We start from the raw sequence: 27,016 nt of genomic DNA, 5'->3' as shown, positions 1-27,016 counted from the left end.
GATGCAAATGACGATGCAAAAGAGTCATTTTTAAGTGACATAAATCGACCTTCAGTGTTTACAGAATAGAAACTGCTGCACGTTAGTGTGGTGATTCTATTTCTGAATCCTTTATCCTTAATTGCATTTCTGTATTATATTCCTTCACTTGGTTCCTTTGTTTACTATGTATCTTTTGTTGTTTTTGTTGTTGCTGTTTTTTTTTTGTTTTTGTTTTTTTTAAATCACTCAACATCATTGTAAATACAGTCTGGCTCTCAATGATTTTTTTTTTTTTTATTTAACCCTCTGAGACATAAATCTTGTGTGTTTTTCTGCGTCTTTAAGTATAAGCTCAAATTTCTCATTTCTGCAATGTTTTCTAAATCCATCAACAGTCATTTTTCTCAGTGTGAAATTCTCCTGTCCATTGTCTCGGCCAAAAATTGAAAACATAAACTGAAGGAATGCTCTCAAGCCATGGAATATCAATCAGTCTCCAAATAAGTCGGAGGTGTCAGCAGAATAATGGATTTTGTCTGAGAAAGAGTCCATAGCTGCTGCACACAGGGATTTAAAACAATAATCTTTCCGGCATAATGGCTGGGTAATATGGATAGCCCATTTATCTTTGATTAGTTTTTTTGATGTAGGGATAAGTTCCCATGACTCCCTGTTTCATTATTCTTTCTAATTACCTGCACCGATTCACCCATCAAGCGTCAGTACACTGGCGCGATGTAATTGCTTCTGCCATAAATCAAAAAACATTTGGGGGCGTCTCCAGAGTATCTGCTCCATTAATACAAACACATTGAGAAGTAAGGCTTATGTTCATACTGATAAATTCAATCCTTAGTTCTGATATTTTGATATTTGATATGCACAATCTCCAGCTGAGCATCTCAGTGGTTCTCACACTGATAATTGCTGCTTCTATTTTACTCGACAGCATGTGCACAGAGGCGACATCTGCTTGTTTCTTTATGTTTTTCACAGGGTCAAGATTTGCATTTGCAATTGGGATGCCACCGAATGACGCATAATGGTACAGTCATAGCTGCCTGCCAAGGTCAAGGAGCACATTGCGTCTTAATAAGGCCCCAGGCTCTGATAAACATTCAGCTGACAGCCCCCAGCGTTTCCTCATCTTTGTTGTACAAAACCCAAAACATGTAAAAACTTGCCTTGAGCTGAACATCACATATTCCAGTCCACAGGGTTATCATTCTAATTTAGTTAAGGCATTAGGCAAATCAACAGCTCCTGTAGCACCACAGTAGGGAGAAGTGGCTGGAGGTGGAATGTGAATGAGCTAAGTTAAGGCAGACAGAACTGGGGCTTAGCTGTTAGCCTCGGGGTCAAAGTGATAATGTATGAACTTAGCTCCAGCAGGCCAGCAGACAACACTACATTAGTGACCGACGAGTATCTTAGAGTGGGCGCTTTAGTCTGAAAGTGACACAGCAAGTTTGCATGCCAGCTGATCAGGGAATCAGGGACAAGTGTGGATTATTTGCTCTGCTGTAACATTACCCATGTTCCTCTTGTATCAGATTTGTCAGTTGTTGTTTTTTTTTTTAATGCTTTTTCACAATGGTCACACTGACCTTTATTTGAATTGTTTGTGCTTATGCCAAAACAGTATGCATATTAAGCACTGTGGATAGGAATGGAAAACAGTTTTTACCCTGTCTCTCTCTTAGGAAAACACATTTTGCATTTTTAATGAAAGTTTTGATTTAAATTAGGCTTAATAGTTTACTTTTAAAATACTGCATATTTTATTTTGTGCTCAGTGCTTGGTAATTCTGACCAGCAATTTTTAGCTTCTATTACACTGAATACAAACTACTTTACTTGCAAAGAAACTTGAAAAGGTTTCTTGCTCATTAAATTCTGTCAAGAGTGCACTTTGCATACTGCCAGACTGGCAGCAACACAGAACTGGCATGTTGTTAGTTGGAACCTGGATGTTAAATAGACACAACAAAAACTGTCAAGAAGTAACTGCGATGTTTGCCTGTGCCGTTAGATTTTTGTACTGCAATGTTGTGGACACATGTGATGTGTTGACTTCCAGCTGTCCTTGCTTTGTAGCATCTTGTCTGAACACATTCTCCTTGCCTGGCCTCTTGTGAACCGAACACAGAAGAGCAGCTTCAACTGACAAGAATGCCTAATGTACTAAAGTCACTGGAGTGTAGCAAACTAAATGGCCCCCAACAAAGCACTTACTGCCTTGTGTTTTACAGTAGTTGCTGTCTTCTTTTGAGCAAAGATTTTTATAGGCTTAACCCTGCCTGCATTCACTGTAAGCTGTCTGTAGTGTGGTGTTTTTCTTCTTTTTGAGCCTGCTCTTTTTTTTTTTTTTTTTTTTTTTTTTTTATAACCAGCAGCTCAAATGGTTATGTTTAAAGTGAAAGGTGTGAGCCATGGTGATAAACACAGAGGGAATTATTGTTTTAGTATTATTCTTTTCATTATTTAGGTGGTTTGGGTTTTCTCCTGCCTGATTTCTAGATACATGATGTAGCCTTTTTTTTCACTAAGACGGTCAAAAATAGGCTGCCTGGTAGAGCTACAAAAGATACACAAACAAAGTTAGAATTGGAAATGAAGCTGCTGAAGAGCAGGAGTTTTTTTTTTTTTTTTTTTACATGTGGGTTGAGACTAAAACAGAGCTAAAAGAACAGTAAACTTTAGATATACACTAGCTAGATCACCAAAACTGTGACTCTAAATTAATCATTTTAATCCATGTCTGCTACATGTGTAGATAGCCAGTTGCTTTCTAATTATAGTATAGTATAGTCTGTATTTTTTTTTTAAGTGAACCACTTTCTAGTTAATGTCACTTTCTTGTCTGCTACTTTGAACCTACATTTTATCCAGTACCTTGGCTTGTTGTAGCAAACTTGCACTGTGAGCAAAGTTCACTGTATTTGAAGGCTGTACAAACTTGTTAAGTGGCATACTCATAAACTGAATAGAATAAAATATCCTGATGATGTTTTCAGTGAAAGTCAGTTTATAACACATTTCAGTGGCTTCGGAGTACTTGGAGGCTAAAGGACTTGTTTGACATAAATGTCTTAGTTTCTTCTTTTTAATACAGAAAAATATTATTTAAATTACATTTCTTATGCAATTATGGCAGCAAAAGTAGACTTTTTTCTTTGAACGCGTGTTTATATCATCAGTAGGCTGAAAGTGTATTGATAAGCAGATTAATTAACAGGTTTTTAATAAGTTTCTGTTTTTATATGATAGTTACCACTTTCTAAGCCCTGTGAACACAGATCACACAAATGCATAGCTGTAGCTATGTATGGCTGTCTTACAGCACTACTAGATTCACACTCTTTTGTCTCGCCTGTGTCCTCCCTCTGAATATGTTCGAGTGGCTTATGCAGAGACACTGAGTGGGATGACTATGGTGCAGCTTGCAGTGACCCAGGTTAATATGGTTAAAACACTTGAGTGCCAGTGTCTGCAGTTACAGAGGCATGCAGGGTGCTGAACGCTGAAAACAAGTCTTCAGAGAGCCTTACACGGGAGCTCAGAGAACAGAAATACAGTACTACAGCTGCTGTATAAGCAGCTGTGCTTAGGCCTGCATGCTGCCTGAGGTGTCTGTAGCATTGATTTCCCCACAGTCTCTTTCTGCAAACTATGACTCAAATCAGCACCTTTTGTGCACCTTATTATAGATTCTATACAACAAAAATCATTTTAAATGTACTAGTTATGAAGAGCTGGCAGCTGCAAGACTATATGGAGGATCCATCACCATCATCATCATCAGTATCATGACCACACAGGGAACAGTATGAGCTTTTGTGTAAGCTTTATTATTCTACACCCTTAAAAAAAGTATTTTGGATTGCAGGAGCCCTGCAGAACAAATTAACCTCTTGAGAAAGTTTGTGCGTTAACTCAGCTGACAAGGTCTTGCTCTTTGAAAACACTAAAAATAAAAGCACTTGAATCTGCTCTCAGAAAATCAGAACTGATTTCCTCTTGGAGACATACACCATCAAGGAATTTGGAGAAGTATAAAATGACTTACAAGCTCGCGTTCATACCAAATGTCCTCTGACAAAGAAATGTGCAGACTATAAAGGCTTTACCCTGGCACTATCTCAGTGTAGTGAAGCAGCAAACAAACTGAAGAGCACAGATCTGAGATCCTCTGGCGGGTGTGAAGTGGAATCAAAGTACTTCGGGCAGCCACTACCGTGTCTGGGTTTGCCTAATCAAGTAAAAGTACACAGAGAGCCTGAAGCTCTTTGTACGTGATTTACTGGAGCCATAATTCATTTGGAATTGGAGATGAGGAGCTGGCAATGGCAGGTTACAGTATGGAGTAGGAGTAATTTGAACTGAGTAATGATTGGGATCTGGATGGCTCTATAAAACAGATGTCCTTCAGTATCTGTGGGTTTAGTGTGGAGTTTCAGTCACCAGTGTAGCCTACAATGTGAAGTGATTTTGCCTGAATTTTTTTGATTGTAAAACCTGAATTTCTCTCCTGATGGTGGGTCAATATTACAATAAATAAATGTTACATGTCTTTCTAATTAAAATATGCATATTTGTTCTGTAAAGTTTGTTTATTCTCATATGACATGAAATTAAGACCTGTGATTTTTGAAATGATCCTATACTTCTGAAGCAGACCACACATTTATACAAGTCCAGCTGCATAAATGCAAACTGAAACCAATGTGCAAAACGGATGTGAAGCTTTAAGTTGTCCCTGGCACTGCAGAGGTGAGATAAAAATAGTTAAGCTAAAGGCTCAGTATTGTGGATTAAATAGGAAAACCATTTAACACATCTTCACGCACATCTTCACAGGTCACATGTACAGGGTGAATTGTAAAGGCGCTGTACCCGGTGCTGCTTTCATAGTCCTACTATTTATTTTATTCAACACAACACAGCTTCTGAATATTCATGATTGTGTGCCTCTAAACGTCAGGACGCAGCGGTGGCTCTTCCTCCCTGACAGAGCGGGGAGGCTGAGAGAAGAGACAGCATGCCAGAGCCCGGCTGCATCTCTTCCATCGACACCGAGCATCGTTTGACTGCATTTGAGGGCAAATCTGCTCTCAACTCATCCCACAGTGCAACGCCAAAGGAGGCTACAGTCTGACGGGACACAAAAACAGAAAGACACAAGACGGTGGACAGAGAGAGGAAGAGAAAGCGAAAGAGGAGAGAAAGAGAAACGCCGCCTTGTTTTTGAACCGCGCACATATTTTTGGACACAAGCGCATTGGATTCATATTTGCAGAGCGGGACGGATCGGGTGACCACAACGCCTGTGAGAAAGGAGATGCCACAGAAAAGCAGTGAGAGCTGGACTGTGCTCCAAAACGAGGGGTTTTTGCGGTGTTTTTCTTGCACGATGAACGAGACATATTGATGCTAAGGAACTGGCGACTTACCACGTTGCGGAGGAGAGATGTTTTGCAACTGCCGGAGGCTGTTCAGGAGGATGAATACCTTCCCTGGCGTCATTTCTCGCTTGTAATATGTAGCTCGAGCGAGTAGGGAGCGTGTGCAGCTGTTAGTCGGCTAGTGAAGCCCATAAAAGCATCGCTCACTGGCTGGAGCCGAGCTCCGTGGACGCCAGTAACATTTCCCACCTTTAAGTTCTATGTGATGGTTGTGGTGTCCCGCTACGGAGCCTCCTGAGCTGTCCGTGGTGCTGAACGGATCAGTCAGCCCTTCGGGTCTCCACGAGTTGACCTTCTCTCCACCGAGCACAAAATCACCCCGCTGCAACACACACTGCAAGGTGACAAAGCAGGCCACCACACATGAACATTTGCGGGGCTTGACTGAGTCAGCCAGACAGTATTCTCTTTCATGGCTGTGGCACGCAAAATCAAAACTTTGCTGACCGTCAACATCTTAGTGTTTGTGGGAATTATACTATTCTCGGTGTACTGCAGGATCCAGGACCGATCCGAGGAGCTCATCCAGATAGGGCGTATTTCTGACCAGAGGCTGCGAGCCAGGAATGGCAAAGTTTCCAACTTGGTGGACAGGCAGTCAATTCTCCAGAGGCTGGAGAAGCTGGAGGATGTGGTCTACAACCAGTTAAACGGTAGGAAACGGCTTGAAGTTCTTTATAATCAAATCAGTTGCGGCATCTATGAAAACGTGTTATATTCAACAGACAGACAGTACTTGCATAATGTCGACCAATTGGTTGGGGTATAAGATGCGCTCAGGTGAGTGTGACCTGGACCATGACTTATACTTTCATTGCTTTTTTTCTTTTGGTAAAACAGCCTCACTGTACACATGAAATAATTCAAAACGTTCTGGTGGGTGTGGGTCAACCTTGTGTATTAACAGGCTAATGATGCAAAGAATTACATACTTTTTGGTATGTTCTTATGCAGGAATATCTGTGTTGTTGTACTTCACTGAGCTATCAGACTCCCTGTGCTATCACTGACGTGTTGTAAACTTCACATGAATTTATAATCTAATCATCAAAGTCAGTTCAGTATCACACTTGGAGAAAGTCTGTACTTCAGCGGCATCACCTGTCATTTCCCTGCAGGCATCTGGTAAAATATATCAGATTTAACTTGCAGTCTGAGATTTAAAGGAGAATCTAATGTACTACCTTTATAACACAATGACAGACTTTTATGGGATTTCATTACATGGCCATTAGTCTGTGGGCCAGATCTGGTCTCTTCAGCATAGCAGAAATCTTTTAAAATCAGGTTACATCTTACTCTACCTTACTATTTTATTAACATACATATGTATATTATGCAGGTGAAGTTAGTGGTGAGTGAATGGGTTTCAAAAGTGTCATTAAATGAATGAGGTGTGACTGCAACAGCCTCGACCTCTAGGCATTGTGTTTTGCAGAGTTTTTGTCTATATGTGTAGTTCATACATACATATATACATACTTTCTATCAGTACTTTTCAGTCTTATGAGCATGGTGTTTGTTGAAAAGTGTTTGAACTTTTTGGTCAAAGGTCAAATAACCTCATGTTTAACCTATTTTAATGGGGGGGGGAGGTTTGCTAATTTTTGCCATATTCTGTAGTTTAAAAATCCAATGGCTTCCTCTTTATTGTTAGTGATTCTGCATCAAAAAATATCTTTGAGTAATAAAGAAATTTTTTAGGGGGGGTGGGGGGGGGCACTTTTGCAATGAAAGAAACTGATTTCTTGAATAAAAGATTTTCTTTGTGCTCACTCACACAATAAGGGCCAAGTGGGATCACAACTAATATGTTCTCACATCCTGTGATAGCCACAGGAATGTATAACTTTGTATAATGAGCACCGACACGAAGTGGCTGACTTGATGATGACTCAGTGACTGCTAAACATCAGCCCTTTATGGAGTATAATCCACACATTCAGTTTGGAATTTGGTATTTACAGTAATTTGGGCTTTTTTTTCTCTCTCAACAATAGAGGGAGGGATGTATTTTTGATCCAGAGATGCTTCATCTACAAAAGCTCTTGTTTTCAAGCCAAATAATGAGACGGCTGCTTGGTTGACTATTACAGTTGTACACTGTGTCACTGATTTGTTTCTTGACTGTTTATTGTTCTTGCCTTATAAACTAGAGACCACTATAGCTAAGGCTTAATGATAGAGTGGGGTGGGGTGGGGGTGTGAAGGAGGAGGGAACTTTTTTTTATGTATTTTATGTTGGTCACAGACAAGGTCAGAGAATTTCTTGTAACATTTTTAACAATTTAGACTCTTGAAAGCTGTTTAAGCCAGAATTTTTATAGTAAAGAAATAGAAACTATTTGAAGAATGTAAGCTTGTCTCTTTTACCACTGAAGCTGCAGTATTTCACTCTAACTCCATGGCAAAAGATTAAGACATAACATGATGGCAATAAGCAGCCAACTAGGGTTTCATATGTAACAGATCTAAATATCCTGTTAATTTGTCAGAGCTGGTGATAGAGAACAGGTTTTATATTGCATTATTGACATGTTATTAGCTGCTTGATAACATAGTTGAGCCAAAGGCTCACATTGCCTCTAAGTTGCAACTATGTATTGCTGTCATTTATTACGGTACCGTGCTAGTTTCTCTCCTCTGTTCTGCATTCTGTTTTGTTTCTCTGTGTGTGTCTGGAACAGTAAAACAGGGACACACTGTTTTGTTTTATTTAACTTTAATAGGTAGAATCTAGCCATTGCCTCAGGCACTTTGGATTTTCAGATGGGCTCCATGATTTTCTTTTCTTCACAACATGCTGTGTTCAGGGGACACCCCCCCCTCACACACACACACACACACACACACACACACACACTCTCTCTCTCTCTCTCTCTCTCACACAACCTCATGCTTAACATGCAGCGATTGCAAAGATGTTGGAGTGTGGGCCACAACTATGTTTCTCTCCATGTACCAGGAATCAGTGGCACATGGCTTTCTAGCGGGCAGGGGTGTGAAGTGGGGATTAATTTGCACAAACATAGTTTTGTGCATACTAAATGAGGTAATGGTGTGGTTCTAGATCAAACCTATTTTAAGGCATGAAGAGATTATTTTCATTGAAAAATATCTGAATATGCATTTGTAATGATCAGAGAAGAGTTTTTAGGTATTTCATGAATACCTGCAGAGGAACGTGAGGATGTTTCATTGCTCAGTGGCTCCAACATAGTGCATCTGTGGACTGTTTATGCATGATCTTATTATTATGCTGGAGAAGTTATTTTTAGGGTCACTCTCTTACTTTGGGTTACGTTTAGTACCTGGCATTAAGCTAGCTAGAAAATATCATGCATCACATCACATCACATCATATCACATCCATCCATCCATCCATCCATCCATCCATCCATCCATTTTCTTCCACTTATCCTTTTCAGGGTTGAAGGGGGGCTGGAGCCTGTCTCAGCTGCCATAGGGCAAGAGCCAGGGTACACCCTGGACAGACAGCCATTCAGACCTATGGGCAATTTAGAGTCACCAGTTGACCTAATCCCACTACCTGCATGACTGTGAGAGGAAAGTGGAGTACCCAGAGAGAACCCATGCAGACAAGGGGAGAACATCTGGGGAGTCAGATGGTGGATTCAAACACAGGACAGAGGCAGTGGTGCTAACCACCATGCCACCGTTCACGTGCCACCGTGGTGCCAATGATGCAACCCCTCATTTACCATATAGAGACAATGAAAGTGAGGCAGTCAATACAGCATAGTATCACTGCTACAGGGCAAGAGCACACAGAGTCTGCACCTTTCTTGTTGACTGTGGGGCTCAAGGTCAAACAACAGACTTGCATATCCAGCTGAAAATGTACAAAAGACATTTTGTACAATGCATGTTTATGTCGTTTAATGCCGACTATTGACTGGAAGGCATGTTTCCTCTAAGGCTAAGCGTACACTGTCTAATCAACCTCATGTCACATCAACCTCATAAAATATCCTCAGATCTGACTTGTCTTTGCCGCTGCACTGCTGAGTCCAAGTATTTGGGGTGCAATTTTCAGGTTTTTCACAAGTGGGCTGAAGAGTGGAACAAACCACAAAGTGCAGAGCTGGCATAGTTTCCTGCTTTCCAGGTATGCAAAATACAAGAGAATAAAAGCATTTTTTTGACCTTGGAGTGAGATTCTTTGATTAACAGTGACACTGAGTGCCAGGCTGGCACCGAACTTCAAATGGAGCGTCACATGAGAAGTTGCTGAATTCAGTAATGCAGTCATACAGCTGCACAATACGACAAATTAAAATGTACAATCTGTAAATAGTCTGTACACAGTCCAAGTTATAAACAGCAATCGGTTGCAGTTTCATAATTTGTCTGAAACAGAAGCAGGATTGCACAGTGGATGGAAACATTTGCTGGCTGTCACAGTCCTTACACTCTTTAATGACACATTTAATCATATCCTCATTTCCCAGGTCACTGGACTTTTTTTCTAAACTATGCATAGACCAAAAACTGTATTCTCTTGGTCATGGAGAATAACTATGGTGAGAGGGGGCTCAGCATGTCAGTAACTATTATCATGTCCTGCAGCGATATGAAGTAACTGCCCATTCATTCTGTTGTTTATTGCCTACCTATGGCATGCTATGGGATATGCTGTACAGTCCAATTAGATTTGAGGGACATAAAAAAGTCAGAGAATTTCTATTTTATGGTTGTCTGATGAACAAGCACTAAGCTCTCAACAAGAAAACAACAGTCAACCTTTTTCAGCAGCCCATTCTGTGCAGAAATGAGTAGCATGAGGGTTATCAGCAGCATTGCTCTGCTGTGGATGCCACCAGCTTTGGGTAATCAGATGAGGGGTTTTAAGCTTGTTAAAAAGCTTATGAAGTAGTGTTTTCAACTTAAGTACAACATTAGCACCGGTAAATACTTCCTCGCTGATACTTAGCTGCTGAAGCTCTCTAAGTCTTACTGGCTTAAATGCACACAAAACACAAATATTGTCTACCAGTATTTACTTTTGACACTGTTAAGTTTTTTTTGTTTTTTTTTTGGTCAATATTGATATGGAAGTTTTGAATTTTAGAGCTATAGATATCCATCACGATGTCCTAATTTTCAGCTGTTGCAGAAAAAACATGATTATGGGATTAATTCACCCAGTGGAGATGTGTATTTTGGAAAGAAACATCAAATCATTGATATTAAAATTGTATATCAGTTTTGGCACAACTGCAACAACTGGGAAAACAAGTTCATCTGAATTATGTAGGGTTCCCGTTCACGTGTCGAATCATTTTGCCATTTATGAGATGCAGTGCACTGTGTTCTGAGACTGTCAGCACTGCATGTTGCAAGTGTTATACAGTCTGAAAATCTTTAAACACACACACTGAATATGTGAAAGAAAATAATGGAGTACAAATAACACTTTATAATTAACGCCATTGATAAAGTTTACATATATAGTTAGCTAAATGTAATATTTAACAAGCAACAACAACAAAAAAAATGACGTTTAACCCCTTGTCACCTGCTGTACCATGAGTTTTTGTGAGTTTTTGAGATTTCTACATCACCAGTGTGATTTTTTTTAATCCTCCCACAAAATCTAAATAAATTGCACAAAACATTTTTAAGCATTAAATTGCAAAAACAAATAAAAACAAAACAAAACAAAAAAAAATGCCACATATAGCAAATATGATACAAATTAAAATTTCATCCATCCATCCTTTTTCTTCCCCCTATCCTTTTCAGGGTCGAGGGACGGCTGTCAGAGGGTGAGAGGCAAACAGCTAGAATTTTTAATTTTTTTTAGAATTATTTCACAGTTCAGGCTTTAAAAGGTTAATAGCGATATTGATATAATAATTTATATTTATTTGTGTTTATTATTTATGAGACATTAATTACACTCAGATAATATTGGCAAACAAACTTTATGTATACTATATAATGTTTTTGTTAGTGACTATCATGTGTTATGTTATCATCACCAGTCAGTACCTCTTCCTATTCCCAGAGCATCAAAGACCACAATTTAGGCAAAAACCTTTATATAAGTTTTTTTTTTATTTTATTCAACCTCAGGTGAGCATCCATCATTATTCACTAAACAAAAACGAAACCAAAATGCAGAAGCAGTGTGTGAAAAACTGAATACACCCCATTCTACAGAACCTTGTAGAACCACTTTTAGCAGCAACAACTTGAAGTAATGGTTTTCTGTAGGAATTTGTCTGTCTGTCATATCACTGTGGAGGAATTTTGGCCCACTCTTCTTTACAGTGTTGCTTCAGGTCACTGAGGTTAGCAGGCATTTGTTTATTTATGCACAGCTCTCTCCTAAGGTTCTGCTACAGCATTTCAATCAGGTGGTGGTCTGAACTTTGACTGAGCCACTGCAGCACCTTGATTCTTTTCTTTTTAGATTTGCTGCTGTGCTTGGTCACTGTTCTGTTTCCTGAGTAGATTTTGACCAAGTGGTCAGACAGGTGGCCTCACATTTGACTCTAGAACACTTTGGTTTACAGATTAATTCATGGTCGGCTAAAAGCAAGGTACCCGAGTCCTGTGGCTGCCAAACAAAGCTAAGCTCTTAAAAAGTTCTTTAAAGAAATAGTTGCAGTTGAAGATGTCAACAGTTTTTTTTTTTTTTAAAAATGTCTCTACCTTTGCTTTTCTTTTGAAGGCAGATGAAGATGCAGCACTGGTGAAACATCAGCTTGTTTCCACAACTGAATTAAGCAGTGCACTGCGGCCTCTTTGAAATTTAGCTAAATTTTTAATGTTTCCAAGAGCCACAAATAACTTTTAAAAGGGGTCCTAATCTTGATGGCCAATATGATATTTTTGTTTTACACAAGTACAACCTTTTAGAAAGTTTTGGTCATATTTAGTATCAAACAACAAGAGCTTCTGTTTTGCAAAACAGATAAAGTTCTTACTTTCAAACATACTTGTGTTATTATAAAATGCTTAAATGCAGGAAATTCAACCCACACGGACCAGTTCAATGTGGGGACATTTGAGCTTGACAGTTGCTGAGCTGCTTGGATAACTGTTGTTCCCAGAAGGCGTATTATCAGTCAGCAATTATAAGATGAAAGCATTTAAAAAGGCATGGACAATATACTCACACATAATATTTCATTATTTTCATTCTGATTGTCTTACACTTGAACATATTTGGATTGGACTCCATTGAAAGGACCTGAAAGTCATTTTGTTTGCTGCCTCTCTTCTTTTGTCACTTCAGAGCAGAAACGCTCTAAAAATAAACTTCTTCAAAAACAGACGGCAAGGCGATTCACTGCTATTCTGTCTACTCCTCTGACCAGCATTGAATGCATCATTGTTTGAGCTCAGCTGTTGTCCCGTGACTTACAGTCACACCGAGGCACTTGTCATCAGCCATGCATGTCTCTTCCGGCCTTTTCCCAGTGCGTAGGAGCTGATGTGATGGCAGCCTCACAGGCACATCTGCAGCACCAGATATGCTTCTTATCTATAATGCGCAAATATAGGGAAAAATCTAACTCTGTTTATAGGCTAAGCCAGCTCAAACAAAGAACTGATGAGAACGGAGAAATGTCGCCTTCACTCTCCTCCGTGCTGACACGTGTGTAACGCTCAAACTCGATTTTAATGATGCATATCATGGTGTGCATATATGTTTGGCAATGCGTGTGATGGTGGTGGCTGCAGGGACGCCACATCTCGGCGTGATGAATCCTGATGAAATGAATTATATTACAATAATGATATGTAGATGAGGCGCTGGTTGAGAACACAGTTTCAGAAACAGATAACAATCAATTCTGCTCAGCCTTGAGGAATCATCATAATGAATTCAGCAGCTCACCTGACAATCAGCAGGCAGCCGCTCACAATAATGTCAATTTCAAATGGAACGAGCATCCCTCTTATTTATACTGCTGGCTTAGAGTCATGCAGTGATTACATTACCAACATTTAATGATGATATCCAGTGGCTGAAGGGCACAGGCTAGTTTGCCAGGCTGGATAACTGATGATGTACATTTTCTTCAAAATGGCTGCACTTTGATTTTTTCACCCATACTTTTAGACAGTTGACTTGAACTTGAGTTTGTGCAGTATGGAGTTTGTGCAATAGATTGTTTCCTACTACAGCAATCCATCTCCAGGTTGATGCAGGACAGCTCCTACACCCTACAGAAAGGAGCTCCTTATGACCGGATCCTGTCTCAGTGTTTTAAGATTCTGACACACTTCATGGATTTTTCTCATTTTTTCTTGGCCTCCTTCCACTACACACGTTTAAACCAAACAACAAAGTAACACGTGGCTTTCAATGATGTTTTAATGGGCCCCCCAAAAAAACACCTGGACATAACAAATGGTGGCAGCAGGCAGTGGAGACTCACAAGTTAACTTTTAATTTTTAAATAGCCGATAAGAGAACTTAAAGCACTACGTGTTATGCTTTATATGTGGTGTACGTGAGCATCAGTGCTCTTGCATGTTTGGACATAATTTAGAAGTCTAATTGCTATCAATTTCCAAATTGGAGTTCTCATCCTCTTAAGATGCCTGCTCCCATATTTAAACCAGTGCTTCTTCCAGCTCTCAATATTTCATAGATTTGTTTTGGTCTTTGAAGACTTTAAATCTCTTTAGAATGAGTTATTTTCCTCTTCTTCAAGAGATCACTGAATCCTCCATCTCCCCTCAGCATCAATATTTAGAACTCTGCTGCATCACTTTGGACATGCTTAAAACCGCTCATGCTTTTAAATCATTTATTAAAAATGGGGTCATCTTTGAATTTGAGACTCTTTCTTCTAAAGGCCACATCAGAGTCATTTTGGAGGTTGCTAGATAATTTATAAGTGTTATGCTTTACTGTATCATGTCAGAGGGATTTGGACAAATGGGTTGCGAGGAAGGAATGGAGAGACAGATACATACTTGGACGCGGTGAGATTCAAACTGGCGCATGATGTCGCGGAGGAGGCCACGTTTCGCTGTTGCTTTGGATGAGAATGACGCTTGAGTGGAAGAAGCAGATGCCGGGCTGTAATTGCCTGGTGAGAGTGCAGCGGTGCTGCTTGGAGAGCTACTTCCACTTCGGAAATAGTCAACTGGAGAGTAGCTCACAGAAAATGTGAAATTCTGTTTAAATTTTTATGCTGCAATATTAGTTTTAGTTTAGAACTTTTCACATTGTGTTGTGAGCCTTAAGTCTTTTTTTTTTTAAGAGCCTACAAGCTGGATGCTTTTATACAAAGTACCCTACAGGATCATGTGTACATACATTTTTAACTTGTGTAGTCGCCGTGGGAGGAGAGCTTTTAGTCTTCACAGTGTTGCTACCATGCTCCACCCACAGACAAACATAGTTCAGTTATGTCTTTCATATAAAATACTTCTATTTGTATTTGTAAGTGGTCCAGTTTTGGAAAAAAAATTTGCCATGCAATAGATGTATAAGGGTTTTGGTCTTTGATGAATTTATGCATATTCAAGTGATTTCTTCCAAACCAATTTCACAACAATAGAAGACAAACTGGAGAAAACACAATGGTTGAATCAATTCCAGGGAAAGCAATTTTATTATCTGAAGTGACCTCCTGAGCAACATCAAAACAGCAGCTACATTAAAAAAAAAATAAAAGAATCCTTCCCAAATCATAGTTAAAACCTGGAAATACATAATTTTGCTGCAGTGCAGTTTACGTGTCAGGAATACAAACTCTTCAACACGAAACTGCTTTTCCAGAATCTATAAAACTTTTGTTGAAATGCTAGCAGGCAGGCACCGGTGGAGTTGACTTTAAGGTCTCATCCCATAAAGGAACCTTCATTCAGATAGCGGCATTTGAAGACAGGCGGAAGCAAAAATAACACAGCGACCAGAAAACAAAGCTGGCAGGAGTTGTCCTGCTTCCAAGACACACGCAGAGACAGAGAGGCCCTCCAGACTTGAGACTCTGGCTCTGGAGGGTATCTGTGTTATTGTGTGACACAGGCAGCTATGACAGATGGCTAGTCCGAGACGTGAACCCCACCCATACTTGTCAAAATGCCACCACATTGGCTGGTGTCGGGCATGCTAAATCCCTCTCGCGGGAGAAGCCAGTTTGCAACCATTCAGCTCCAATTACAAATCTTCAGTCGCACCCGAGGATTTGAGGCCATCCAAATATGGTGATTACTCCTCAGTTCCTGGAGGGGTGAAGCTGAGAGCTGAGCTCTTCATCGGTATGCGCTGTTTGCTTACTGTCTGTGTGTCCATCTGTTGATATGGAGAACAGACGCAGCTCGATTATTCTGTGGAGGCCACAGTGGAAGCTTGGCTCACATAACAATTATCTGACATTATCCCACAGTTTCATGGAATTTTAAATAGTCAAACAATAGTGAAGGCTGGCAGAGATGCATGACAACATGCTCTTGTAACAGTTTCTTTGTAGTTTAGACACTGCACAAAAAATTATTTTTAGAGGCTGGGTGCTGCTAATGGGAGTTCTGTAATGCAGGATTTTTTAATCTTCCCATGGCACAGATTTATAATAAATTTCTTCCATTTACTTGTGAGACTTAGTCCAACCACCACCAACAAAAAAAACTGAATATAAAAATCATTACTTTGGAAACATGGCTATTGTTTTCACCATCACCTTATGTCAGGGTTTTATTTCTTACTGAAAGTCACCACAGCGTAACTACAGTTACTGTAGAGAGTTCACCAATCAGACAATACATTTTCAGCAGAACCAAACTTCTAGTAATGGCTGAAGTGAAAATATAGCTGGCACAGAGCAGCTGCTTGTGAGCCAGTAAGATTTGGATTTTCAAAAGTCAGAAACTCCATCCCCACCTCAGTATTTTATAGTACTGTAGAGCTATGAACATGCTTTTTTTTTTCATTCCATCAGCCAAGATTTCACTTTTGACACTGCACCTCATTTTTCTCCTTCCCTTTCTGAAAATGTCAGTGTCACAGCCCCAAAGCGACGGCTTGTTAAACACAGTCATGAGTCATTTTAATAAGAGCAGAGAGGTGTTGTGAGTCCGGCACTGAATTTAGTTGTGTTAGACCGAAGAAGCACACTGTAATACGATTGGGATGAGTGAGAACCGGCTCCCATTCGCTGCTAAGCACACAGCCAGGCAATCTGGCCACTCTTCAGGCTCTTTGTGAGATAAAAGGACCTGCATGGAACAAGCAGTGTTTGAATAACCACTCCACGGTCGTGGTGCTGCTGCACACTGCTCCTAGAATGCTTCTATAATTAGCTGAATAGAGCCATTAGGTGTTCAGAGTAACATCTGGTGTGGCCTTGTTGGATCAAAGGTTTCTGAAAGGATTAGTCATTGTAAAAAAAAAAAGGTTGTCTTAATCTACAAGAACAAACTGACTTTAACTAAGACAGTGAAGTTACGCAGGGTCAAATAAGAATTATTTTTAATGCACATTTCTGGATTTTATTTTTGGAAAAAAAGCAAACAAGCTACAAACGTGTTTTTAAAATAACATCAGCAATGCATCGTTTACATCCATGCTACCACCAGCTGTTCAGCTGATTCAAGCAAAGCAAAGACCCCTTTGCAAAAGGATGCGCACAATCATTTGACTCACGCTCGCAGAAACTACACTACGAGGCCACAAGCTACCGTTTGCATTCTCCAAGCAGACTAAAAATCGTACAATAAGAACAACTGCTCATGTGTTGTGTTCATGTCCGCAATGGAGAATAACGCCGGCTTCAGATTGGATGCAATGTCGGACTGAAGATGGAAACTGAGTGTAACGACTTGACTATTCTGTCTGATATCAGGCTACAACAACTCCATGGTGAACGGTTCAAATTTGAATGTGTTCCAAATTGTTTTAGTCGATATTTCAGAAGGATTGCAAGACTTGTTCCATGAAGGTTTTGCTTCTGTAATTTCTCGTATCATTTTAGATAACTGTTATCAACCTCAGACAGAGTTGCTAATTAGTCTGCCATCTTTGTGATCTTAATTAAAAGGAAACCCTCTTAGAGTTCTCATGCAATATGGGGAAGAAAAGACATCCTTCTGAAGTCTGAAAACCGCAGACTAGTGCAATGTTTTGCAAGAGGCGTGAAAGCCATTGATATTTTATAATAATTGAAAAGAAGCCCCAGAACTCTAAGATGTGAGGGATTTAAACACACAAGAATTTGATAAAATTAACACCATTAAAAGTGCTGCTGTTTTAAAATGCTTTGCTAAGTGCAAGTATTTGAAAGTGACTCGCTGACTGCTTTTGTCACTGGAGTCCCAAAGAACCTCTTGATGAAGGATCTTCCAAAGTCTGATCTTTCTTTGTTGTTGTGATTTTTTTTTTTTCAAGTTCTTTATGTTGTGAAGTTGATGTTTTCAAACTACTTTCTGTCAAGGTACGGCAGTGTGGCAGGCAGGATGTGGAGCCAAATGCAAGACTCGGGAGACACACATTAACTCAAAGGGCAGCTTTATTGCATGGTCTCACAAACAAAGAAAAACTAAACAGGTGCAAATACTAAAGAAAAGGGAAAACATGAAACAAGGGAACAAACTACCTAAAGGGGACGACTTGACAAAGAGCAAAGGGAAAGTGGACAATATATACACACACCACGTAAGTAAGGAGATGGGAACACCAGGGAACACAGCTGAGGAAAACAATGAGGAAAACAAGACAGAGGAAGCAAAACTAAATGCAACACATGAGACGAGAGACTAACAAAATAAAACAGGAAATAAAACACAGGATCACAAAGAGAGAAGAGAACTTGACAAGAAGGCACGGGGAACATAGGTTAAGCGTGATAACCGCACCATGTCTTCTTCTGTGGTGGTTTGTACCCGATCAACCAATGAACTTGTAGTGAAAAGGATTAAATGTGTGACAATTACTAAAAACAGAACCCAGAAAACTGACTAAGAAGCCCTGAAAATATCAATACTAACAGACACAGAAAACCAAACAGCAACGACAACAACGACAACGGACTAAACACAAAGAGTGCCATTATAATGAGCAGCCAGAAAACTAAATTCCAATTCAATTCTGTTTTTTTTATATAGCGCCAAATCACAACAAACAGTCGTCTCAAGGCGCTTTATATTGTAAAGTTAAAAACCACACAATAATTACAGAGAATACCCAACAGTCAAAACGACCCCCTCTGAACAAGCATTGGCAACAGTGGGAAGGAAAAACTCCCTTTTAACAGGAAGAAACCTCCAGAGGACCAGGCAATTAAAACTAAAGACAATGAAAACAACAAAACTCAAAACTATAGCCAATAACTGGAACTAATAACACATAAACAAAAGTTCCAATCACAAAAGACTGGGAAAAAATCCAGGATCGTGATACATCCTGGATATTTGTGTTTTTGGTGTTGTTTAAAAGGTATCCACATAATTATTTGGTCCACAGAGTGTTATTCACAGAATTGCAAACTGTTTCTCATGTTTTAAAATCTCTGTAGTAGTAATTTTAGGGTTTTTTTTATTTATTGTTTGTTTGTCTGACACTGAATCAAAAGCATGTTAACAATGAAAAGCTCAGCATTTTATTCCCAATATACAGGCAAAAAAATAATAATAATAGGCATCTACCTTTTAAAATGCTGAGCTTTGATTTGATGGCATCAAAGTAATACGCATTAATAAATTGGTAATCTAAGCAAAATTCATCCACAACCTAGGTAAAGCTATAATCATAATCCTTAACAGTGTGGCTTTCAGAGAGTTTTTCTCTCACGCTCAGTGAACCGCAGGCAGTTTCAGGCCTGCTGTTCTATATGTGACCTAATGTTGTGCACTATAAATTCTCTCTAGTCTCTTTTGTAGTGTTGGCCCTTGTGTCACTGTGTCGCTCAGTTTCTGCTCTTCTCTGCTCCTACCTGTGCCGTCTGTGTCCGTGTGGGTGTGTTGCAGCTTCTTCATTGACAGACACTGTAATGATGCCCTATGGATGAGCCCCGCTGGGCCTTAGTGCTGCCATGCACCAGTTTCTTTACACTGGTAGAGAATGTCAGTCACCTGTCTTCTGCATGGCCTCTTTTCTCACCTGTCTCTGTCTGTTCTGCGAGCTCCTGTGTGTCTGTGTGAATCCGTGGCTATGTACATTTGTATAATTGCCCTAATGGTGTGCTATTTTCTTGGCAGGTTTAGCGAAGCCCATGGGACTGGTGGAAGGGCCTGGAGGACTTGGCCAGGGGGGAGCTGCTGCCACTCTGGGAGAGGACAGCCGCGATGCCGAGAGGAAGTACGAGGAGTATGGCTACAATGCTCAGCTCAGCGATCGTATCTCCCTGGACAGGAGCATCCCAGACTACAGGCCTAAGAAGTATGTCTGCCTGTGTTTCTACTCATTTTCTGTCATGTACGCTCTTCTTCCACCCACAGCACTACACCTGTTTTTTCCCTCTGGCTGGTTCTGTGGTGTTCAAAAACATGTTTTTTGTTTGGTTGGTGTTATTGTGTTGAATGCACGCAATGTGTGACAGGAAATTTTGCCCAAGAAGTAGTGTTTCCACTGAGTGATTGTATTTTTTTTCCTCGTCTTTTAATCTTTTACTGGTATTTTGGTGATATTCCAGGACATTTACTGTGCCAAAGTGGCAGCAGAGTGCAGTACAAATAGTATTAGAATTGATAAACTGTACAGTTATAGTGTGAGCCTGAGGATTATTGGACTTTGCAAGAGCTTCTTGCAAGTGTAGGTGAGGTCAAAAGTGCATGGAAATGTATTTTTGTCATGCTTTTTTTTTTTTTCAAAATAAGAAAGTCAGCAAGTCAGAACATATGTGGATGTGTTCTCACTTCCAGATTTTGATGTTGATGTTTTTCAGTACATGCAGCAGCTGTATGAATGGCAACCGTATGTACTGACTCAGCTTCTGGGTCCAAGCATCCACTGCTTTGGATGTGTCTGAATGGCCAACTTTTTATCAGCAGCATTCATGTGTAGTATGTCTTTAAGGTTTTAAAAGCTCACAGTGTGCACTACAGCCTCCGGGCTCGCTGTGTCCCGAATACCAAATATTTAAACGCTTCAGAAAGAAACACTCTGAGGCTAAGGGTAAAGAAAAGGCTTGTAGCAAGTAATTCTACATATTAAATACTGACCTCTTTGTGCACGGGAGCTTTACTTTAGTCTTAGCTGGTGTTTTTCCCATTTTCTGTGTTTTTCTTTCCTGCCATAAAATGGCATTGGCCTGTTCTGTTCAGGCGCCCAGGTGGTGTACCTCATCTGAGTGGCCTTCAACATGTACTTTTGGGAACAATTTAACTCTAACCTAAATCTTCCTAAATGTATATTAGCCTTATGATAGCACTGTAGATTACATAGACTGCACATACAGTCCTGCGATAGATAGGTGGCCCTGAATTGGATAAGCAGAAGAGGATATATATGTATCCAGTCTATAGAACCTAGCCATGAGGTAGCAGATCATGTATACGTCAACTAGCCTAACTTCATTAACCCTCTACATCATGCTGATATATAGTTGTAGTTCATTTTTGTTTAGACCCAAAGTTGTAGCAGTGCAGTGTACATTTTTGTCTTTGTTTTATAGAAGTACTTAAGTCAGAACATGATATATCATCTTAGATGTCAACTAGCTAGCTAACCTGACTTCTAACTCACTCAAGCTAGTAAATCCTCTTTTTGGTCCATGCATGAAAAACAGCTACACTGGAGTGTTCACTGGAGTTGAAAGATTTTGGACCATTTTTAATCCTCAGTGGGGCCTCAGTGCGTCTGTTTTTGGGAACTGAATGAGGTTTTGTACCCAGAAATGTCCAGATAAAAAAGACGATTCCACTGCCAGTATGCACTTAGCAAAGATGCACAAAATGATCTTTTGCTGCATCCTCTACTCTTAGGTAATAGACATAAGTTGAAGGAAAGCTATAGCATGTTCCCTGAAAGTGTACTGTAATGTATTTTCAGGATTTCTTACAAAAAACTCTGGACCCGGTCCCTGCTGTAGGCTACTGCAGCTGATGAGATGTTTGGAATGTCATATGAGCCGAAAACTGCCTCACACCATTTTTCATATTAAATAGTAAACTTCAAATGTCACGCTTGTAAATTTAATGGCAACCAGTGGGAGAAATTCTGGTGGTTTATATCATTAATTTTGCACTAGCTGCACTGAATGTCACATGGAACAAGTCATGTAGTAAACTTGCCCCAAATTCAAATGAGCAGCCTTATAATGCACTTCAGCAGTATAGCTATTTTTGTTTTCTAATAAAAATATGATTGCAATAAGTGCATTTCTGTTACATTTATGGGGAGTCACACAGAAGCACATTGTTTTAGATATGACAGGAAGTGCACAAGATGATAGCAACATTTGAGCTGTTTAAATGTAACCCCCCCCCCCCCCCCTTTTTTTTTTTTACATAAAAACCCAGTAAACACCCTTAACTTTTTCTTTTTTGGTGCTAAATTTTATATTTAGAAAGTGAACTCTAGTTGTGAAACAATGGGAGCTGGAGGACATGGCTTGGGTGGTGGGGGGATAATCAGGACTGCCAATGGAGTTAATATCACACAATGTCAAAGAACAATAGTGACAGGCAGAAACACTGAGAGGAAATCTGACAGCCGAGAGAGGGTTTTAGTGGGGATAACTAATCATTTCATCCATGCTGCTTTGTTTCAAGTTCTATTTCACAGTCAGAAAAATTTGACCAGAGTGGAACGGAAAGAAGGAGACTGGGTAAAAAAGAATAAAGTTAGCTAGGACAGCCTCTGGAATAGAGGATTTTAGGAAAACTTTTTTTTAATTGAGAAATTAGAAGGGTTGATTTGTTGGGGGGGGTAAAACACAAAAAGTCTTGCATGTTCTTGGTTTGGTTTCCAAATGACGCTGCCTGTTTTAGTGTTAGCATTTGGATGTTTATTTGCGTTTGGATTTCGTGCTAGTTGGTTTTCATCTACTTTCTTCTTTCTCTGTCTGTGTTTATGTGTCCACACATTAATGCGTTGATTTCAACAATTTGTAAGTTTCTGAAATATAGAATATTTTTTGCTGCCATATACACAAAAAATTGTGAGTGCAAAAAAATCCAGTATGTCAAAAGCTTTTGTCACTGTTTTTATCTTTAGGAGCTCCATAGAAATGAGTACAGTGGAAGGTGTGAATACTTTTTTGTTTTTTAAGGTGGCGTGGGGTGATGCCTTTCTGTTTATGTTTGTCACTGAACCCGCACTTTGTCTTTCTAGTTGGTTTGTCCAGAAGTTTCATTTGCTAAGGCTGGTGTGAAGACTTTCAGAAGAGTTCTGGCTCAGACTGCACAATTACACTGCTTTAAAAGTGGGACCTTATTCTAGTTCCACCTTTTAAAGTGGTGTGAAGCTTAAATGGCCCCAGACCTGAACTGTATGGGTATACTGTCTGTGACTTTAGCACACAGACTTCATCTGCTATAACATATATTAAATCTAACTCTTAAAAGCTCATAAAAGCAGTGACCTGGAAAACATGGTAACATCAATCAGCGAATCAGAAAGTGTGATGTGCTTTTGTCCTACTTATTGTTTCTCAGCAGCTTCATTCAGATTACAGTTAATGAAAAACAATTAACACCTAGCAACTATGCCTTGTTAATATTATGATAAAAGACTTTTTTTTCCCCACTGTTTCTTCCTGGTAATTGTTATTCGTAAATGAGGGGTGAGTTGCAGTTTAATAATGCAATAATGATGCAATTATGAATATGAATAATGATGAAAATATTTGTTTTCTAGCTTCTTCACTCTTCTACAATCAAGAGCTCTTGAGCACGTTTTAAGATGACAGACCATAATGCATGAAACAGTGAACTTTGGCATGTCTTATTCTTTGTGACGGGAATGATAATTTCCTGAACAATCATCAGCAAAACAGTGACTTACTTCTGTTTTCATTCGACTATTTAAATGATTATTGAATGATATTCATGTATCTGTTTAATTTTTATTTGGTTAGCTAAAGTCACAAAAACAATATACAGTAGGTTGATTTTTACAAAGGTGGGTTAAAATTATTTAAGGGTCTGCTGTTTTAAAGGACAATGCTTTGTTACCTCATCTCTGCACCTTTGTAGATAGACTATGTGGTTCTATAACCACTTCACCTCCTTTTCTTGGACCATGCTTACAATGGCTGCTTTTGGGTACAGTTTCAATGAAATATAATTATGTGCTGTAATAAGCTGCTTGCATAAATGTCCTATTGGGGTGTTTTTTAAGGGAGAAAATTTTTGACTACATCCTTACAGCTTTTGTAACCGCAGTGTGACCAGCAATATGACCAAAATTTAAAGATAACAGTTTCTTTTTTTTCCTTAGTCAGGACCAGATAAACTGAACCATAGGTATAAAAACACCCACTGGGTCTGTTCCACTTGTGAAGACATATTGCTTCAATGAAGTTCAATGGACTGTCTTCATCTCAGTTAACTTGTAGTTTGTGTATCTTATATATATATGTTTGAGAAACATTTTACCATAACATCATGGTGATGTTTTTAAAAAAAAAGCTCTCACACTTCATCATCCTCCTCAAGGTTTTTATGTAGGTTTCTATCTAGAACCATCCTCTACTACACCCAGGTGTAGGTATGGTAACCTAGTAAAGACAATGGTCTTGCATGAAGCTCACTGTCTTCCTGCTTTAGTTGGCCGCACCAGCCTTGTACAGTATTCAAGAGAGCTACATATTTCTGATTTCTAATTCAGATTCAGTAATTATATCCTGTTGGCAAAAGGTGACTGCGGCACTACAAAAGTAAGGTTAAATGCAGAAACTAGGCATGTCCTGTCTAATGGGCTTTTAATTGGGTGGAAGTCATTGAGCAGGGGGGACTTGATGACTACAGGGAAGCAAAGTCCATCACTGTGACCAAAAAAATCTACACATTCACAAACCCCTCTCTTTGCAAACCTGCCTGTCTACAGCAAAACCAATTCATAATGACAGCTGCAGTTGTGTCTCTCACAAAAACCTGTAATCCCCACTCACCACCTGCTAGTCTGTATTTCTTTCTTCTGCCCTTCACTTTTGCAAGTGACATTCTTAACTGAAATACCAAAGGACTTAAGCAGGCTCTATTTTATGATGACTCTGTACCTGCCGTTCGCTGTCCTTGGGAGGCTTAGGTATAACAGCTCATTGGGCTGTGGAGAGAACAAAACAATAAAGGCAGACAAGCTAGTGAGATTACTGATGCCCAGAAAACAAACAGAAAGGTTTTTTTTAAATGCAACTTGTGTCACTCACAAATAGAAAAATACAATTCAGAGCATCAAATCTGTTATTCACTCTTCTGTAATTCCTGAGGATTTTTATTCAATTACTCCAAATCTAACCTCTACCGTTATTGTCACTTTGCTGATTTGATTTCTGTTTTGTCAAAAATAGCTGTTAAACCCAAAACTGTATTGAAGCATAACGCATGCCCTTCTTCCCCGAGGACCGTTTGTCTCGTGTTTGCCTGCCTGTGGGAGGGTGATAACCAGAAAGGGAGGCTGGAGAAACAGGCTTACCTCATCTCCTAAGCGTCTGATACTGCAGAATGGGATCATAAGGTCTCCGCGGTGCAGAAGCTCCTGCTGCAAATTGATGCTCTTTCCAGTGCTAGAGTTTATCTCCTGGATGGTGTGTGTGTGTGTGTGTGTGTGTGGGTGGGGGGGGGGGGGGGGGGGGGGGGGGGGGGGTGCTGGGCAGAAAAATGACAAAGCAAAGTATTATCTTTCAGGGAGGAGTGCTCGCAGATTGGAAAGTTGCTTTGGTGTTGCCTGCATTTCGCGGGTTATAGGAGGTTAATGTGAAATTTCACAGCAAATAAGAGCAGCCAGCGGGGAAAAAGTCAGATGGAGTGGCTTGGGGCTGCAGGCTGCTGGAGAAGGAGAAAGGGGGAGGTGTGATAGGAATACATCTTAATCTGGCACTCTGTTTCTGTCAAAGCTTGTTCCGGGTCAAATTATGAGAGCTGGCCAGTGAGCTCAGTCCCATTACTAACAGATGAGTCGATCGCTCATCCTGTTACGGCTTTACAAGGCTTCCCCGCTACTCTAGACAGGTACAAATTTAAGGTTGAGCGATGCCCTAAATTGGATCCAGTAACTAGGGCAATGGACCTACAATATCACTTTACGATGTCGACACTGAAATCCACTCGCACACCACATCTCAACTAGAAGCAGGGACACCCCCCCCCCAACACACACACACACACACACACACGCATGCATGCCCCGCCCTGTGACATTTTCAAGATTACTTTGGTAATATTCATTAAACACAATCTCTCCGCTGCATATATGACCGGCAGGGGTGAAATATACATTACTTTGTTTTGCAAATTTGTCATGCTGTAAATGTGTCTCTGCAAAAGAGAGCTGCAGTGCAAAAGATCCGTCCTCAAACTCACTGCCAGATTTGTCATTGTATTTATAGACCTGGCAGGGCAGATTGAGAGAGGCAATAGAGAAAGCTGTGAGAGGGAACAAAGGAGTTGCTGAGAGAGAGCATAAATGCACACAGAAGGACTGAAATGATACAGTGGAGGGGTTATCAATCAAAACACGTGCATTTACTATTGTAAAAAGTACAAGAACAAAGCTTAAAGTACACAGTGTGCTTCATCAAAAATACTGTCAGTGGTTTAGTTGTCCTTTTATTAGTTCTGCTGTCAAGTATATGTAGGCTGTGTTAATGCATGTGATTGATAACAGAGCATGATATTAAGCTTTACAAGTCCAGAACAGCACAACAGTAGCCTACATGTTTGGTTGGAAACCGCATTATATTACAATTCTTATGAATAAAAATGTGTCAGTATTTACTGTATACAGAATCTCATAAAATTCACATAAACAAAGATGTCTGCTTTTCAGATAGTTACTCATTTTAAAGCCAAATTATTTGAAAATCCAGCTGTTTGCTGGCAATTCATTTTTGTTTTTCTTTATTCTAACTAACTGTTTGGTTAGTTTTCAGCACTAAATCTACTTGGTTATGTTGAGGGAAAGTAGGTTAAAAATGGTTCTTCACAACATTAATCCTACACATGGAAATTTTACACTTAACAGTGTCCTTTACATTTAAATGTGATGCCCAGGGGTTTGAATGAACATCCATATCCATCTTGGTGCATATCTCTATGTTTTTTTTTACCCTGGGAGTGATATTTGTGTTCTTTATTTCTCGACTGTCATCCACCTTTCCATTTACTATTCAGTTACACCAATCAGTCATAATATTAAAATGCAATTTTGTGCAGGTCCCTTTTGAGCAGCCAAAACAGCTGCGACATATGAGGAAACTGACTGGGACCTCATGGGGTATCCTGTTGTGTCTGTCACTGGGAAATTGGCAGTGAATAGGGCTTGTTCCAGTGCATCCAGTGAAAGCATGATTGGATTGGGATCTGGGGAGTTTGGAGGCTGGGTCAAAACCCTTGAGCTTATTGTTCTGTTCAACGGACAGAACTAAAAGCCATCCAGGAGTACCATTACAATGGATGCTGCCTGCTGAAATGTTTCAGTA

The 27,016-nt window shown here is 39.8% G+C and overlaps 1 protein-coding gene across 1 annotated transcript in view; it reads left to right on the top strand.

The window, feature by feature from the left end:
• Window positions 1-5,027: 5,027 nt before the first annotated feature.
• galnt9 (polypeptide N-acetylgalactosaminyltransferase 9) overlaps window positions 5,028-27,016 on the top strand; it is a 100,865-nt gene continuing 78,876 nt past the window's right edge. Inside the window, exons 1-2 of the mRNA XM_030738228.1 lie at window positions 5,028-6,100; window positions 19,632-19,812. Of these exons, the coding sequence (XP_030594088.1) occupies window positions 5,860-6,100; window positions 19,632-19,812 (422 nt within the window). The 5' untranslated portion in view covers window positions 5,028-5,859. The remainder of the gene's footprint in view (window positions 6,101-19,631; window positions 19,813-27,016) is intronic.

The sequence above is a fragment of the Archocentrus centrarchus genome, chromosome 9, assembly GCF_007364275.1.
Source record: "Archocentrus centrarchus isolate MPI-CPG fArcCen1 chromosome 9, fArcCen1, whole genome shotgun sequence".
In the NCBI taxonomy this organism is placed as follows: Eukaryota; Metazoa; Chordata; class Actinopteri; order Cichliformes; family Cichlidae; genus Archocentrus; species Archocentrus centrarchus.
This window is presented reverse-complemented; position numbering and strand designations above follow the sequence as displayed.